Consider the following 17,333-nt stretch of genomic DNA (forward strand, 5'->3'; position numbering starts at 1 on the left):
TTAAAAAAAAAGCAAGAACAAAAGGTAGCAAATTTATGGCCTACTATGCTCATCAAATGTAATCGGGTCATGCAACACCACAGAAGAGAACCATGTAAGTCTGATGTTTTTACCTTTGTTTCTCCATTTCGGACTGTTCACCAAAAGCTGAGAACTACTTGTGCAGAGAGCTGCGCAATTCTGTTGCATTTTTACAGCATCACAGGATAGCAAGCAGTACCTTTTAACTACAACCAACACATTTCTTATCCTTCAATGGCACACGCCATTTCTTTTTAAAGGTAAAACTAAAAGTATAATCCTTTTGGTAGGCTAACTACAGATGGACTAGTCCTGAGTCCTGATTTCAGGCATATGATGAGTTGCAAACAGCCAGCTTCGTTTCAGATGATCACATCCCCATGATGTGATCAAGGCCTCCATGAGGAGCTCCTCCCATGCCGGCCATAGTCATGTTGTGCAGCAGCTGCTGGAGCCAACGCCTTGTGACATGATCATCCTGCGCAAGTAAGATGAAGGTGGAATCAGGAATCAATTGAAACTTTTCTGTGTAAATTATAATGTAAATATTTTGCGGTAAAGCGATGGTAACTGGCAATGTCGTGAGTTGAGAGTTGAGACACACACCTGGAGGAAGTTGTTGAGGGTTCCATCTTTCAGCGCGTTGGGGAGGCAGCTGTTCAGCGCGGTACATGCCCTGCATGAGATGAAAAAACGAATTATAGGAGGCCCCAGGTCTATTTTGAACTTACGCATTGACCAGTTTTCTGCATTTTGTAATCTGTACAAATGATGGAATGAACCTGGAATTTTCTGACAGCCTGAGGTAGCAGCGAATTATGTGCTTCAGCAGTCTTGGAGAAGGTTGATCAGCAAGTGCCTGAACCATCTGTGATAGAACACTGGCTACGGCAAAGAAACGTTCAGCAGTAGCACATATGTAGCGAAGCCCAACATCATCAAGCAGAATCTTTTGAACAATAAAGGTGGCAACCTGCAAAAATACGTTGATTGGATTAGCAAAAGTGAAGCACCAAATCCATCTAATACAGTACTACAGCCTATTGCTACCAGGTACAAGTGCATCATTATTCCCGAACAAATATTTGTTTTCCCTCTTTTAACTCACACATATAGCAGCTTAGAAAATTGTCAAAAGAAACTACGACTTCCTTATAAGATCAAACCAAACAAAAAGGAAGCAAACTACAAAGCCAACTATGATGCATAATCTAAGCGGTTCATGACCATTGTAATATTAGGTTCCAACATGACTTGGTTACATAAAGTGTAAGATAATCTGACTTAACAGGGATAGAGAAAGAAGAGTTTTGCTCTATGTAAATTTCAGGCTAGAATAATTAAACATACCAAAGAACATGTGAAGTGTTGTCAAGAGCTGAAAACAGTGGAAGAACTACAAGAGAGAAAGGAGGCAGGTAGCTACACACCGTTTTTGAAAGTTCACTGCCCATCTCCATAGTACGGAGACACAGAGGAATTATTTCAGTTTGCAGCAGAAACCCAATGACTTCAGAATCATCAACCTGCATATATTGCAAAACAAAACCGAATTAACTTATTGAGTATGCTCATTGACAAAATCAAAGTCTGGTAAAAGCAACTTGATCATTAATAAATCATCGAATTGTTTGGCTCAAACTCTGTAAAACTGTTGATGGTTTTTCCATCTTATTTTATAAAATTAACTACAGGGCTTAAACCTGGTAGTATGCCCATAAAAAAAACATCATCGAGTTGTTTGGCTCAAACTTTGCAGTTCACATAGGGATATTTGGGGATCCAAACCCAAATCAGGCCATTTGATCAGCATGACTAGATAAGTATCCAGTGTCCACAAGAACTGTCATGAAGAAAGGGAAAGTTCTACCCATAGTCCATACCATTTGCACCATCTTTTCTTTTTTCTTTCACCCCCTCCCTCTCAACATAGTTTTGAGAACTGGACCAAACCACCATTCAAGAACAGAGAAAAAACTGAACAAGCAGCTTGTCCAGAAGTAAACCCAGAAGGAAAATAACAGGCAAAGAATATAATATACTAGATATACCAAATAAGTAGTTCAAACTCACAGCTTCTCTTATACAAGAGGGCTTGCCACCCGAAGTGTATCAATTGTGAAGTTGTTGGAATAAGGAAAGTTATAGACTCATATTAGATATACGTGAACACAATGATACTCTTATAAATTCAGGCCAAAATATTTCCCAAAAAGTCATGTAGAAGGGAGTCAAAAGAGGAACATGTAGAAGCTGAAGTGCCCACCCCACCAGCATAGGTAAGGTTAAATTGAACCACATGTCAATCACCTGAACAGCTGAATAGGGATCTTAGTAGATCAGAAAATGGTCTAGCTTTAAAAACCTACACTTCCACTCAAGAAACACACCCATATCCCTCATAATTTTCATAAAGTTCTGGCTTGCAATTACCTTCACAAGTGCGCCAATGACACCCAAGCTGGTAAGCCTCAAGTACTCAAAAGGCCTTGTCTTGCTAGTAGTATTCAAGAAAGGGTACAGATACAGTGGGATGTGAGCTGAAAAGAAGAAGGGAAAAATCAAGAGAGGAAACAGGTCACTCACAATAGCCAACTGGAAGCATATAGCCACATACAGATGAACATTCCTATGCGCAAAACTAACTAGATGTGATTAGTATTATCTGAAATTTTCAGCATTGGGACTGCCATAGTCCATAAGTAGGTCATATTGCTCACAGCTGAAACTAAATAGATGCAATCAGCATTATCTGTTACATGGTTTTTTTTTAATAAATACAATAATAGTGTGAACATAGTATATTGGGCAAGAGGGGAAATATTCTTGAACAATGAGTATCATCATGGAAATATTTAATACTTGGAATAAAAATGGCAGCACTTATTACCATTCAAGAAAGGAATCCTCGTGTCACTGTGTGAGGCAACACACTGCAATAAAAATACAATGAAGTTTAGAAAGCAACATGTTGTATTAAATCAGTTTAGGGATCCTAAGCTGATACTACCTCCATCCTCAAATATAAGGATTTTGCCTATGTAATTACATAGGCAAAGTCCCTTATATTTGGGGATAGAGGTAGTAGCATTTTATCAATCCCCCTTTTATGCATTGCAACATGCTGAAAAAATAGCCTTCTCTCATCCCATCATGAGGCACCAGTGTCATAAGTAGAGATTTCTCACTGTCGTAAGGTTTCTTTCTTTCTCATGTAAAGGTGTACCTGAAGAAGTGCAAGTGCATTGCAGACACGGTTTGAAGCCCCTGGAGATAATGTTGGGGGTGAAAGTGATGGATAGATTGACACAATCTCCTGCATTATCCAAACCACAAATAAACTGAATGAGAAAACCATGAAAGACTCAAATGAATTTCTTTTCGGAAGAACTAACATTCGTACTCAACCACACTGACTTAAACAACACGAAGAATTGTAACCTACCTGGAGTAGTGCAGCAATTGTTCCATAAGAGTGCCACAGGAGTGGAGCAAGATCCTGAAAAATCTCTCGCTTCTGGAAAAAGAAGTCCATGAAAATCATTAGGCAACAAAATCTCTATTCCTAAAATGGTCAGGCGTGACGAGAAACCAACAATGATTTATGAATTTCTTTGCTGAACAGCAAAACGGAAAAACTAATCAACTACCAAATAGGAGAATCTTCAAGAAGCTATATGCCATAAAGCACTGAATTGGTAAGATTCCACTCCATAGATAGAAACAGTCCCCAATACACTTGCACACAAAGGCACAATCACACATTTAACTCTTGTATCAGACCATTCAGGGTGTGTAACCACAGGATGCCAAACAGTACATTTAGGAGTACTATGAAAGCATCAAAATAAGGAAAGTTATGCCTAAATTCATAAACGAAAAATGAGTTGTGAGTTACTGTTTTCATTGTCTCGTCTAGGGTGGAGCAGATTGCAAATTTCATTCACCGCTCCTATGCCCAAGCAAATCTTCGTACTCATAGGCTGCATGGATTCAATTCAGCAAAGTGTACCTACAGTCCTAGACAAGGATAAGTTTGTCGGGGTCTGACTCAGATTTGGGTGTTCACACTTGTGAGGTACTTACTAGTCAGAATCAGACAGGTGTTGCCATGTCGGAATCCGACTCAGACACGATGTCCGATTTGGCAAAATAGTTTTGGGCCTGGGTTTCCAGGCGCCGCCTGGACCTCACCTTTTTACTTGGGCCACGGCCCCTTTACATCTACGTGGATCATGTCGGAAACAGTGGGCACCTGGATCAATTTGTCCAATCCACTATACCTGCAGGCCGACCCTTTTCGTTTTTATGGAAGGCAAACCCATGAACTAAAGAGGACTAGGGAACACTGCAAGTGGGGCTTGGGCTTCAAAGGAGATCTGCTAACACCATGCATCTGGAGGCTGGCCCAGGATTTGAATGCAAACCCAAGCTATTGGAACTCCCAAGGTCCCACGCCACCAAGAACACAATTTGGCGGGAAGTTGACTTGATGGAGAAAAATTTCAACAAGTCATATATTTTTAACTGCTTAGCAACTCTGGATTCATAGGTATTCGATTTTTCATTGTTACAGTTGTCAAATTAAAATTTTAAAAAAGAATGATGTATTCTATATTTGTTGCCTATGACTTCAAACATTAAAAAGCAAAATAAGCAATTTCACATATTAAAATCCAATTTGGGCTACTATTAATGTTCTGTTAAGCAAAAAGTAGTTGTTTATGTTAGTGGTTACGATTGGTTTGCTCTTTACACTCATGCTATAGCGACAAAGAAAATATCTAGTGAATATGTAACTTATCAAGATTAAATGAAAAAAAGTACAGAGCATGGTGATTCTGACTTATATATATATGTATATCTTCTAGTTCTTAGATTAATTGGTACTCTTAATAAATCATGGGCTGTGCCTTCTGCTGTCCAATCCTAACAGAACGTAGAATACAACCACAGCACTATCCATTATAATAAGAACAACCCTAAGTAGAACAAACTAAGTGACCTAACACAGACACAGAAACAGAAATCGCAAGCTGAGGATGCCCTCTGGAGATAATTAACTCTTTTGCAACCAGGAGATATGAACATGTATAGCAGATAAACAGAACAAATATTCTGAATATGCATCATCACAGCATAGACATCAAAACAAAACGCAAATTCCCACTCACAAATAAAGGTTATATGATTCACCCAACTAAAATTAACTGAAGGATTGCACAAAATCTCTAGATTCTCGTCATTGCCGGATATGGGGCAGGCAGAATGTAATGAAACTAATAAGCTACCACATCTGCATACCACGAACTCCCAGAGAAGAACCCTCCGTACAAAAAAAGGACTGGTTTTTCCCATACCAAACACTGATCAAACAGTAGATGGAGCAAGCTATTTACCCCTGGATGAGTAGCATGTGAGCCGATCTGCGTTCAGAACAGACTACTAGCATCAGATCATCAAGTCCCAACCTACTTTTGCCTAGACAGAGCATTACATCACAAAGGCTGCAACTTTCGTAGCCACCACATGGCACGTACAGATTCCCCCCCGAATCCAACCATAAAATCCCCCTCGCCGGAGCCCACAGCGATCGATCGAGAGAGAGGAGGATAAAAAAAAATGAAAATTGAGGAAGAGGAGAGAAAACGCATAGCTTCTCGCGACAAGGGGAGACCTTGGAGAGGTCGAGGAGGGCGTTCTCCCGCAGCTCGGGGTCGCAGAGGTCGAGCACGAGCTGCTCCGCGGACGCCATCTTCCGGTCCTTGGCGGCCCCCGGAGCCGCCGCCGCCGACGACGACGACGAGGAGGCACCAGGCGAGGGCGGCGGGGGCGAGGGCGCGGCGAAGGAGGCGGCGCCGATGGAGAGCGACGGCGGCAGATTCGCCATTTCGCGGAGGCGGCGGCGGCGGCGGAGTGGAGAGGGGAGACAGGACAGGAGGAACCGAGCAAGGCCGAGAGAGTGTATATACGAGGAGACAAAGCCGGCTTTTTTACTAACTACACCCTCCACTAAAGTAGTTTTGTTGTTTTTAGAGGTACGTTTTAGACAAAATAATATGGAGTATTTTGTAGTAAGGATTGTAAAAATATTGTTACACTAAGTGTTTGGCTTAGGGTGTCAACAATGGCATGATGTTAGGGTATACGAGTAGGTGACACAAGTAAGAACTTTTACGCAAAGGGAAGTTTTGTTGTTTAGAGGGTACATTTTAGACAAAATAATATGGAGTATTTTGTAGTAAGGATTGTAAAATATTATTACTAAGTGTTTGGCTTAGGGCATCAATAATGGCATGATGTTAGGGGGTTTGCGAACTTTTATGTAGAGGGAAGAGCGAGAGAGAAAAAAGAGTACCTTCAAACAGCCTAGTAGATAGCTTAATACTCCTTCCATCTACTTTTGATAGTCATATTTCCAAATCTGAAAATTTTATTTTTGATAGGCATATTTCAATTCAACAACCTATCATCTTAATGACTTTCTCGGATTTAATGCATGACTCTCCATTCTTTCACACATGATTGGCTACATGGGCATTGAGAAATGTAAATATTAATGAATCGCTTGTTTACAAGGAATGACTAGTAGCATGTTTAAATTGATGATAAGTAGAATTACTTATTTTTGGTCTGTGTGTCAAGATAAAATATGACTATCAAAAGTAGATGGAGAGAGTACCATCTATACTCGTCTATAAAAATAAGGTTATTAATTATTTAATTTTATTTGAAATAGTTCAATTGATTATTTGTCGTCTGAGTCGTATGTAGTCCCTTCATCCGCGATTGGTCATCATATTGCTAAAAACAATAAAAAAAAAGATCCATGTTTGATCGTCGCAAGACGTTGGGAGCTGGCAGAAATCAAGTGGAAGACGCTAATGATGCTTTTGTATGGTGTGTTGCGGAAATCAATTTGGGAGTAGTTCGTATGCATGGATTTTATGCGATCACAATAAATTGGCGCGACGCGCGGGCGAGGCCAATGCGCCATGCAGATCATGATGGCGTGCATGGATACGAAACGTCAACACACGTTGATCAATACTGATTAAGTGTCATGGGGGGTTGTATTGGTACCGGGGCACAAAGCAAATATGACAACCAATCAAAAAATGGAAGGTGTAATATGTTTTTTATATATAACGGACAATGGCCATTTAAACCATTTATGCTAGTTTTTTTTAAGAAAACCGATCATACTTTTTAAAGCGACATGCTTGGTAGGTACTTTTTTCCTGGCTTATAAATTGAAAAATAGGCATAGCTGTACTTCTACTGGTAATCTTAGCAACATAACGCCCAATGCTTAAAAGGAGAAAAAGAAAACCTTAAATAAATTTAAAAGTAAGTTATAATACTAAAATTTGGCCGTAACTGATAAGCCAACGAGGAGCTCTACGGGTAGACTTTACCTCTTGAGTTATATGGTTCTAGATTTTCACAATACTCAATCTAATTTAATCTCAAACAACTACAAAACACACATATTTACTCGACTTTGCTACCATAAAAAAACTTGTCGACCATTGAAGATTATTGCATCATTTTGATATAATATGTTTGCTGTTTTGGGCAAATACAATTTCATAGGACTGTAAAATTTTACATGGAAGGGTTCTTTTGTCAAACCTTAAAATCCAAGAAATATGGGGGGCCATAAGCCAGACTTGAATCAACAAAAATTAGGGTTTTCTAAACCTATACTAGTATAGTGTTTAATTTCATTTCAGTTACTATTGTTATTTTTCCTTTTTTTTTTTATCTTCCCAAATACATCCCTCAAACTCAGCCCATCCATGTATACGAGCCCGTAAGTTTTCTACTCATGAATGGGCCACAATTTAGTAGAAAAGGGCCAAAAATTCAGGCCCACGATATTCTCAGATGCGGATATGCGGCCCAGCTGAGCAACCAGCCTCCGCCCCCCTAAACCCCAGGAGGCGGCACCGCCGCGGCGGCGGCGCTGAGCTCTGCTCCCCTCATCGGCGCATCCCCATCCGCTCTCAGATCACTGCGCGCTCGAAGCCTGAGATTTTCTTTAGCTCCTTAGCCGCGTGTTGCTGCTGGTGCCACGCGTCTTGATGTTTCTGTATGTAGCCGTAGAATCTTGATGCGGGTTGTGTAATGTTCGAAGATGGATCTAGGAGTATGGCCGGATATGATGCGATTGTTTCGTTGTGCTTTAGTTTAGAGAAATGGTGTATTTGTAGACGGTTGCTAGTATCAGTATGATTGAGAATGTAAACCTTTGATATCAAGCAACGTTATACCTACTGTGGCAATGTTCTTGCTTGTATTGCCATGTTTAATCGCGTAGTTTCTTTGTGTCGAATTATATGTAGCATAATTTGTGGAGGTTGGGTAAAGTGATCTTTGCGAACGTTTTGTACTGATGAATTTTCTGGGTTGAAAGATGGGCATGGTCTTACCCAAAATACCTGAGCAAAGGGCTACAGGTGTTCGCGGAGATTGGTTGTGCTTGCTTTGAAATCAATTGAACTGTAACCTGTTGAATGTCGATTGCGGTCTTGCAGATCATATGCATGGATGGTGCATTTGCATCCTGTGCTTTTAGCATGAATTCTAGGAAGGTAACTGCTGTGATTAGGATGTTGTAATTTCAACATTCTCTCCCAGTTTTCACTTTTCAGTGAACTGACATTTCATTTTCGCCTAATCAGGGAGGATATCCCAGCCCCAGTTCAGGTAGCTGCTCCAGTTCTTGGAGACAATGGAGAGCCCAGCTTGTGATGAAGAAGACGGGTGCTAAACTGCTCATGATGACCTTGTCAAGGGTCTCCGTGAGGCTTGCTAAAGCTTTTTTTTCGAACGGTCAAGCCATTGCCAACGTTTTATATACTCCCTCCGTCCCATAAAAATTACATTTATAGCTAATTTAGGATAAAACAGTAGGATTGGAAAATGATCACAATGGCCTTATTTAATGAACCCACTGCATGCACATATTCCATATATACAAATGATTAAAAGGAAGTTTGAGAGAATTAACCATATTATTAGCATGCTTAATTACATGCATTAGCAGCCCAAATTACATGCTTTAGCGCCAAATGGATTTGGCACCAAAAATTTGCTGCTCGCATTAGGAATCTTATCTAGATCAATCAATTTGCTGGCTCTGAAAGTGCATTAATCCTCCTAGTGGGTTTTGGTGATTAATGACAAATGTGGTTAAGGGACTAATGAGCTCATTGAGTAGCTTTCAGGTGCATTAGTCCAAGGTGTAGAAGATGGATGCTTGGAGACCCCCCAAAAAGTACAAAATCAAAGCGGACCGGAACTCGAGAAGTGCATAGGATAGTTTATTTTTTGAAATCGAGTTTTTAGGAAAAAACCGTACTATTAAGAGGGGTTCCAGGTGATGCTCTGAGATATATCAAGTGCTCTTAGTGTGAACCAAGTGTCAAGTTTCCCTAGGAGTCCTTTTTTTGCAAATTCTCCATTTGTCCAAAATTGCAAGTCCGGAACTTCCTGTCTTCCAGGTCCAGAAGTTCCGGTCTTGTGAAAAAGATTTTCCTAAGTGTAGTCCGGAAGTTCCGGTCTTCCAGGTCCGGAACTTCCTGTCTAGTTTCCTGTTCAAATTTGTGAGTAACGGCTAGATGACGTCACCTACCGATGAAAAATCTTTTTTGTGTAATTCCAAATGTGAAGCAAGTCTCTGTATCCGTTATACATATACAGCTCGTTTCCAGCTCGTTCCTTGGCCATTCCACTTTCACTTTTCGAACCTAGAGCTATTGCTAGCCTCTCCCAAGTGTTTCTTGTCTTTTCCACTGAATCTAGAGCCTAATTCTTGTGTGAAAGAGAGATTGAGAGGGAGAGAAGAAAATTTGGAGAGGTGTGAAGACTAGGATCTTGGGTGAGCACTTGGAATATCTTGTGGGCTGTCATCTCGATGCTTATTACTCTTGGAGATGATCTCCTAGACGGTTAGGTGTCACCCGCGAGAATCTGTTGCATATTGTGGATGTCCCGGGTAAGTTTGTGAAGGATTTCCTCTCCTCCAAAAGGGAACGAGGTAAGTTAGTGAAGTTCTTGTGCTGAGATTCTAGAGGCTTTCCAAGTAGAGCAACCCACACTTGTGGTGGATTTCTAAAAGTAGATTGAGTTGGATCTTGGTGGTCACTCAATTCTAGAAATTTGCCTAGGGGTGTTTGGGGTTGAAGGCTGTGGATTTCCTCTGGGGTTTTTGCACAAGTGAGGCAAGGGGTTAATCGAGACCCAGCTCTTGGAGCTCCTCAACGGAGAGTAGGATCACAAGATCCGAACTTCGGGAAAAAATCGCTCTTGTGATGTTTCTGTGGATGATTCTGTGATATATCCTCTGCTTAGAATACCTGTGCACCATCTTGTGAAGATTGGCTTAGTCTCTTGTTTCGAAATTTAAATTTCATATCTGTTCTGTTACCCGAAAGTTCCTGTCTTAGAACACCGGAAGTTCTGGAGTTCCTTACCAGGAAGTTCCGGGTCTGTTTGAATTTTACCGCTGCGATTTGTTTTTAAGTTTTCAGGGACAGCCTATTCACCACCCCCCCCCCCCCCCCCGCCTCTAGTCTTCATCAGCGCGTTCAGGCTCCACATGGCTACAAATACAATTTTTGTAGGACAAAGCCTTGGAGCTAGAAATATGATTTTTTTAGGACGGAGGTAGTAAAAAAGAAGACGTTCCATTTTAAGGAGAAAACAAGACCAACCAGTTAATAGGCTTGCTAAAGCCACTTGGTCACTGTTCCTAGTACAAGAACTCTTGGCGAATGGGCTGGGTTTAGTACCTGCTTCTCTTCTTATTCCCAATATTTTAGGTCCTAAATATCAGCATGAGTGAGAATTTGGTTACATCTACATTAGCAAAGTTCTCTGTTGTGTCAGTTAATCCAGCGTGCATATCAGTGTAGTAATGTGTACATCTTATTGTAAAGGTGCAATATCTTGATTCTCAAAAATTTCCACTTGCTATATTTGATGCAGCTTTGCAAAATTGATTCATGTGTAAGGCTAGAGAGGTGGTCGGCTGCTCATGTGTCGTCGTGAAGGTAAAGTATCGATTCCGTTATTGTACAAAGGAGAATCTCATTCCGGTTATATAAAATCTAACATTTTCGTTTTGCTTTCCTCTAACCAGGACTATGGTGAAGGAATCAGAATGCTTTAACATCGGAATATGTCAAGTCACACTAGGGACAGTTCTCAAGTATCTGGAGTTTTCAAGATGCTTTTTGTCCCTCATTTAAATTTGTATGAAGTCCTGGAAATGATTAGATTATGAAAAATTTTCATCTCTGAGGATGCCAACTGAAGATCTTGTTTCTGGTGTTCTTGGCATCATGGTCTAATTACCAGAAATGAAGATCAATATAATTTTTCTCGGTGTTATGCAAGCATAATCCCTTTCTACCGGCAAAAGTTACTACAACGAATCATTAAAATTGACTTTGCACGATCATTAAAATTTCATGCTTGAGCTTGCATGATCTATTGTGCTAAATTGTGTTCTGATATTGTGAGCACTACAATGTTGACAAATCCGTGTTGATCACTACAATGTTAACAATATCTGATGTACTGATATCTGATCACTATGTGTGTTTTCCCACATGTTCAGTTTCAGTTGGTTTGGTGTGTAAAACTGATTGCATATGGTCCGACTATAATTGACTGAAAGATACATTGATTTGGAAATCACAACGAGATCTGTAGTGAATCATCTCACATGAAGCAGCAAACTGCTGGAAATTTTGCATCGGTTGGCTAATACCTACCAGCCATCTCAAATTCTCTATGATATTTGATATCTTCCCTCTGTCCCAAAATATATCCCTTATATTTTGGGACAGAGGATGCCTTATATTCTGGGACGAAGGAAATATTATGGGACGGAGGAAGGACATATGCAACTAGAATTCAGTTGTTTCAAACTGCATTATGTGCTAACAACGAATTCTTAATTTCTCATTCACCTGTTAAAAAAACAGCATCCAGAACAGCACAGCAGGTCAATCACTGAGCTGATTCGCATAGACTGAAGCTTATTTAACAGGTCGAAACCAGATACAACTGATTGTAGTCATAGCTCAAAGCACACCATCATATTGGATCAGTACATACAAAGCGTGCGTATTGACACCGTCTAATTGGATTAGTACATTCGAAGTGGATAAGTAGGCTTTGGTTCACCAGTCCATGCCTAAATTCCTTGAGGTAAACAGATCTTCAACGTAGAGAATTACTGGTCCAGATGCTCTGATGAAAGTCTGCATTTGAACCTTTGCCGAATTTTCTGCAGGGGGCAAAACGAAGCAGAGGAGCAAAATCTCCCAAGGTCAGAATAATGTCATAACATGGTTAGAAAAACTAATATATCTTGTTAATTTGATAACTCATCTATTACATTTTCTACTCTTTTCTGGCACTTGATTAGTTCATATACACAGATACACTGGATACCAATATGTGTATTTACGTATTACTAGCTCTCTTGTAGCAAACAGTTATGCAAAAATAACAAACTATGTACTTTCTAAGATATCCCAAAAACGATGTGATGCAATCATGTCAGCCAAAAAATATATATGAGTTGCTTGCTGTCAGCATGGAAGTTTAGAGAAATCAGACCCGTCACTCACCATCTTCATTCAATTTCTTCAGGAGCTGCGATTTTGAGGGAAGGGCGTACATTCCAGCAGCAACGGCTTTCCTTATGGCCCACCCATGGTGAGGAGCAAAAACCTGAGCATAAGCCTTAGATGCTGCATCCCTTAAGGAGTTGCCCCTGAAATTAGTATGCAAACGTTTTGGTCACATTTACTGAACATGCATCCAAGAGTACCAACTTTAGAATAACTGAGAAGGAACCAACACCAAAATTCAGTTTATGACTTTAACTTACTCTGTAACCAGTATTTGCTCAAACAGAATTTTAACCATATCAATCCCACGCTTAACCCTCAGCATATTCCTAGTATGGCTCCCAGCTTGCCTGACGGTGCCCTTCTGAATGTCCAACTCAACCATCTCAGGCAATTTTGAGATTGACTTGGATGCCTCCAGCAAATCATCAACCTGCACTCAATTGAGAGGAACTAAATCAGACAACACACAACAAAGAGATATTTAACCATTTGCCACATTTAGATGTGGCAATTAACTTTTTGCCACTGGACCCACATGTCATTGAGATAGGGGTGGCAAATAGTTATTTGCCAAATCTAAAAGTGGCAAATAGTTAAAAGCCCCCACAACAAAAGCTCAGAAAAGCAAGTTATAGTTAAACAGGTTAATCAAGGGATGCCTAGTGGGGGAACCAAGGCGGCATTATCATCAATTTTGCAGAAGTACAAGGTCCTGATAAACAGAAAAACTGGTTTGCTAAATAGTAAACTTACGAGTAACTGCTATACTGGATAGGATTCTAACACAAACTACTAAGCATCCACCAAGTCAAAGTCATCGCAACACGGATTAGGTGATCTGATCCTGATGCGTGCAGACATTCCTACCTGACACTTGATCTAGCCATCTAGGTGAGAATTTCAGATCATTTCGACATAATCACCTAGCATTAAGCAGCTCAGATTCAGGTGATCCCCTCAATCTAGCCACAACCATGCATACTACTTCCTCCGTTTCATATTATAAGACTTTCTAGCATTGTCCACATTCATATATATATATATATATGTTAATGAATCTAGACATACATGTGTGCCTAGATTCAATCTATATGAATGTGGGCAATGCTAGAAAGTCTTATAACCTGAAACGGAGGTAGTAGCAAACAATTAATAGCCGACCTAACTCCTAAGCAGCAAAAAAAACTCATGTCAATATTCAGAATTTGGATTGAGTCATGTCAATTCAGATATATCTGAGTTGCTTGCTCTCAGCATGGAACTGTACTAGATATGATTCTAACACCAACTACTAAGCATCCACTAAGTCAAAGTCATCACAATTTGGGAGGTGATCTGATCCTGATGCGTGCTCACATTCCTACCCTTACAGTTGATCTAGCCACCCATCTAGGTGAGAATTTCAGATCATTTTGACACAATCTCCTAGCATTAAAGCAGCTCAAGTTGAGATAATCAATCCCCTCGAGGTCTCAACCTAACCAAATCCACACAGACTAGCCAACAATTAAGCCGAGGTAAGCAGCAAAAAGAGGTCAATCTAGTCAAGCAATTCCGACGAAACCTCGAGGACAAGGGAGAGCGAAGACTAGAGAGCGGGGGTGGCGGCGGGGGCTTGCCTTGGCGACGTAGTCCATCTCGGCGAACTTGAAGGCGATGCCGAGGCAGCCGAAGAGGACGGAGACGTTGGAGCAGGCGCGGGCGAAGGAGCCCACCTCCATGGCCGGGCCGGGGGCCTGCTGCTTGGCCACCGCCTCGAGCTCCTCGAACGACGCCGCGATCCGCCGCAGCGGCTTGTCCCCGTCGCTCGACCCCATCCCCACCTCCCGCTCCCGCTTGCTCCGCCGCTGCGGCTCGTCGGCGGCGGCGTCGAGCTCTCCGCCTCCGGGATGGTTGGGGTGGGTGGGTCTCTCTCTCGTGTGCTTTGCTTTTGGTTGTGGTTTTACGCGTAGAGGTGAAGGGGAGGAATCGAGTTCGCTCTGCAGTGGGCCGGAGGAATATTTGTATCGTCTCGGCCCATCGAATGAGACCGACGTGTCGGCTCGTCGATCCTTTCTATTCCTAAACCTGAACTTTTGCCTCCTCTAGAAGAAGCTGAATTTTGCTTTGTCCAGAAGAAGCTGAAAACCCCGTATTTTACTTCCTCTGAATGAAGAAAAAACGAATCTTTGCTGCATTGGACTGAAATACCTCGTGTAGATCAGAGCGAGTCTGAACTCCAAAAAAAAAAAAAAAAAAAAAAAGTAGAGATCAAGGAGTCTGAAACTCTTCGGTAGAACATACTAGGGGACTGTAGAGTGTAAACATGGGGCTGTTTTGGATTAAAACCAACACATGCCCTACCAAAATTTTTATTTTTAGTAACTCAAATAGTAAACATGAATTTTGGTAACTTAAATAGTAAACATGCTAGTTTTGATTAGAGCCAAATAATTGATATTACTCATGTTTAATTTGGTCACATTCAAAAATTTCTTCACCATACTACCATAACTAGCTGGGTGGCCCGCGCAATTGCGCGGTTAGCACCCAAACAAAATCATATATTTTTTAGTATGATTTTACTTATAATTTATTAAATAGCTATCTCATTGTTTTTAAGACTTTAAAAGACTAAACCTTATCATCCTCGTGTTTCTAATTATATAGTTTTTAGAAGTCACACCAGCTGTTACCCCTTATGTCATCTCCTTCTTTATTTGCTTGCTTGCTTGATCTACCACTATTCCTATTCATTCTTCTTCGAACCTTTTAAAGTTGGATTTTATAGTTTTAGAGCTTATTGTCACGTTGGATTTCATTTTTATAATTTCTAGATGTCCCGTTAAACGTTGCCATTATACTCCTCTACGGCCTGTCCACTGTCTCTTCTCTTTATTGTCATTGAGATTTTAAAAATCGAACATAATTATCGTTTGGGTTCATTTTTACTTTCTAAAAGTCCCGCCAAACCGTCAGCGGCTTTGCCATTGTACTCCTCTACAGCTCGCCCGCTGCCTTCCTTCTTTATTGTGATTGAAATTTTAAAATTGGACATGATTATTATTGGTTTTTTTTACTTTTTAGAAGTTCCGAAACTTTAAATATTGGACTTGTAATTTCATTTTTTATAATTTTTAGAAGTCCTATCAAACGATGCCACTATGCCCCTCTACAGCCCGTCCGCCGCTTACTCTCTATTGTCATTGTGATTCTAAAAATCGAACATAACTATCGTTGGAATTCATTTTTTGTATTCTAGAAGTCCCGTCAACCGTCGGTGGCTCTGTAACTATACTCTTATACACCCCGCCAACTGCTTATCCTTTTTATTGTCATTGAGATTTTAAAAATCGAATAGAAGTCCCGGCAACCGCCTTACTCGTTTGCTTTACAGCCTGCCTGACATCTTTCCTTTTAATCGTCATTAGGATTCTATTTGGTGTTTCATTAACAATTTTTATATGTCGTATCAACCACCACCACTCTACTCCTTTATAGGCATGTTACTTAATTTATCTCGTCATTTGTTTTAGATGGTCTTTTTCTTTCAATAATATTTATTTTTATCACAAATTTTAGTTATTTATAAATTGTATTTCTAACTGAAATCTTATTTTTCTTTTTCTAATTTCAGATTTTTTTAAAAATAGTTAATACAGTACTGTGTTCTTTTATTTATTTTTTATTTTTTTTTTAATTTTCAATTTCAGTTGTTTCAAAATTGTATTCCTACTTGAACTCTCTTTTAATTTTTCTAATTTTGGATATTATTTTATCTTTTTTAATTCTAAATTTTAATTAATCTCATATTGGGTTATTATATGGATTCTTCTTTCAGTATTGCTTATTTTTAATTCCTAATTTCAACTAATTTTAAATTGTATTCCTACTTGAACTCTTATTTTACTTTATTTTTCTAATTTTGGATTTATTTATTTTTATTCTGAATTTTAATTAATCTCATATTAGGTTCTTATATGGACTTTTTTTTAATATTCCTTATTTTTAATTCTTAATTTCAGCTATTTTTAAATTGTATTTCTACTTGGACTCTCATTTCCTTTTCTAATTTTCGATTTTATTTTATTTTTATTTTGAATTTTGATTAATCTCGTATTGGGTTCTTATATGGAAACTTCTTTCAATATTGCTTATTTTTAATTCCGAATTTCAGCTATTTTTAAATTATATTTCTACTTGGACTCTCCTTTCTTTTTTTAATTTTGGATTTATTGGGTTCCTATATAGACTCCTCTTTCCATATTGCTTTTGGACTCTCCTTTCCTTTTCTAATTTTGGATTTTATTTTATTTTTATTTTGAATTTTGATTAATGTCGTATTGGCTTCCTATATGGACTCCTCTTTTCATATTGCTTATTTTTAATTCTGAATTTTAGCTATTTTTAGATTGTACTTCTACTTGGACTCTCCTTTTCTTTTTTTTTCTTTTTCTCCGATTAATGTGGGAATTTCTAGCCCCCACAGCGAACGTGTTGCCTCCTTTCAAAGCTGTTTTAATAATATAATAGATAGATTTGGCTTCATATTGGTATCAAACCAAACATTAATTTTGCTCTATCAAAAAATTGGTAGCGTCAAAATTTATTTAGGTTATGGCACTACCAATGAATTGGTAGGGTAAAGAACCAGGCGCATCTTGCAAATCATAATCG

General features: G+C 39.5%; 2 protein-coding genes across 2 annotated transcripts; both read right to left on the reverse strand.

Moving 5' to 3' along the window:
• Positions 1-95: 95 nt before the first annotated feature.
• Positions 96-5,967, reverse strand: LOC127766708 (uncharacterized). The gene is made up of 9 exons (XM_052291830.1): positions 5,699-5,967; positions 3,467-3,538; positions 3,248-3,337; positions 2,912-2,954; positions 2,455-2,561; positions 1,452-1,547; positions 804-994; positions 628-697; positions 96-499 (listed from the first exon to the last, which is right to left on the reverse strand). Exons 1-9 carry the CDS (start codon positions 5,909-5,911, stop codon positions 392-394), a joined length of 990 nt encoding a protein of 329 aa, XP_052147790.1. The 5' UTR covers positions 5,912-5,967; the 3' UTR covers positions 96-391.
• A 6,001-nt stretch (positions 5,968-11,968) lies between these two features.
• On the reverse strand, positions 11,969-14,642 carry LOC127765409 (accelerated cell death 11). The gene is made up of 4 exons (XM_052290311.1): positions 14,297-14,642; positions 12,935-13,107; positions 12,672-12,817; positions 11,969-12,325 (listed from the first exon to the last, which is right to left on the reverse strand). The coding sequence occupies exons 1-4, from the start codon at positions 14,492-14,494 to the stop codon at positions 12,219-12,221; spliced, it is 624 nt and encodes a 207-aa protein (XP_052146271.1). The 5' UTR covers positions 14,495-14,642; the 3' UTR covers positions 11,969-12,218.
• Positions 14,643-17,333: the final 2,691 nt, after the last annotated feature.

The sequence above is a fragment of the Oryza glaberrima genome, chromosome 3, assembly GCF_000147395.1.
Source record: "Oryza glaberrima chromosome 3, OglaRS2, whole genome shotgun sequence".
NCBI lineage: Eukaryota > Viridiplantae > Streptophyta > Magnoliopsida > Poales > Poaceae > Oryza > Oryza glaberrima.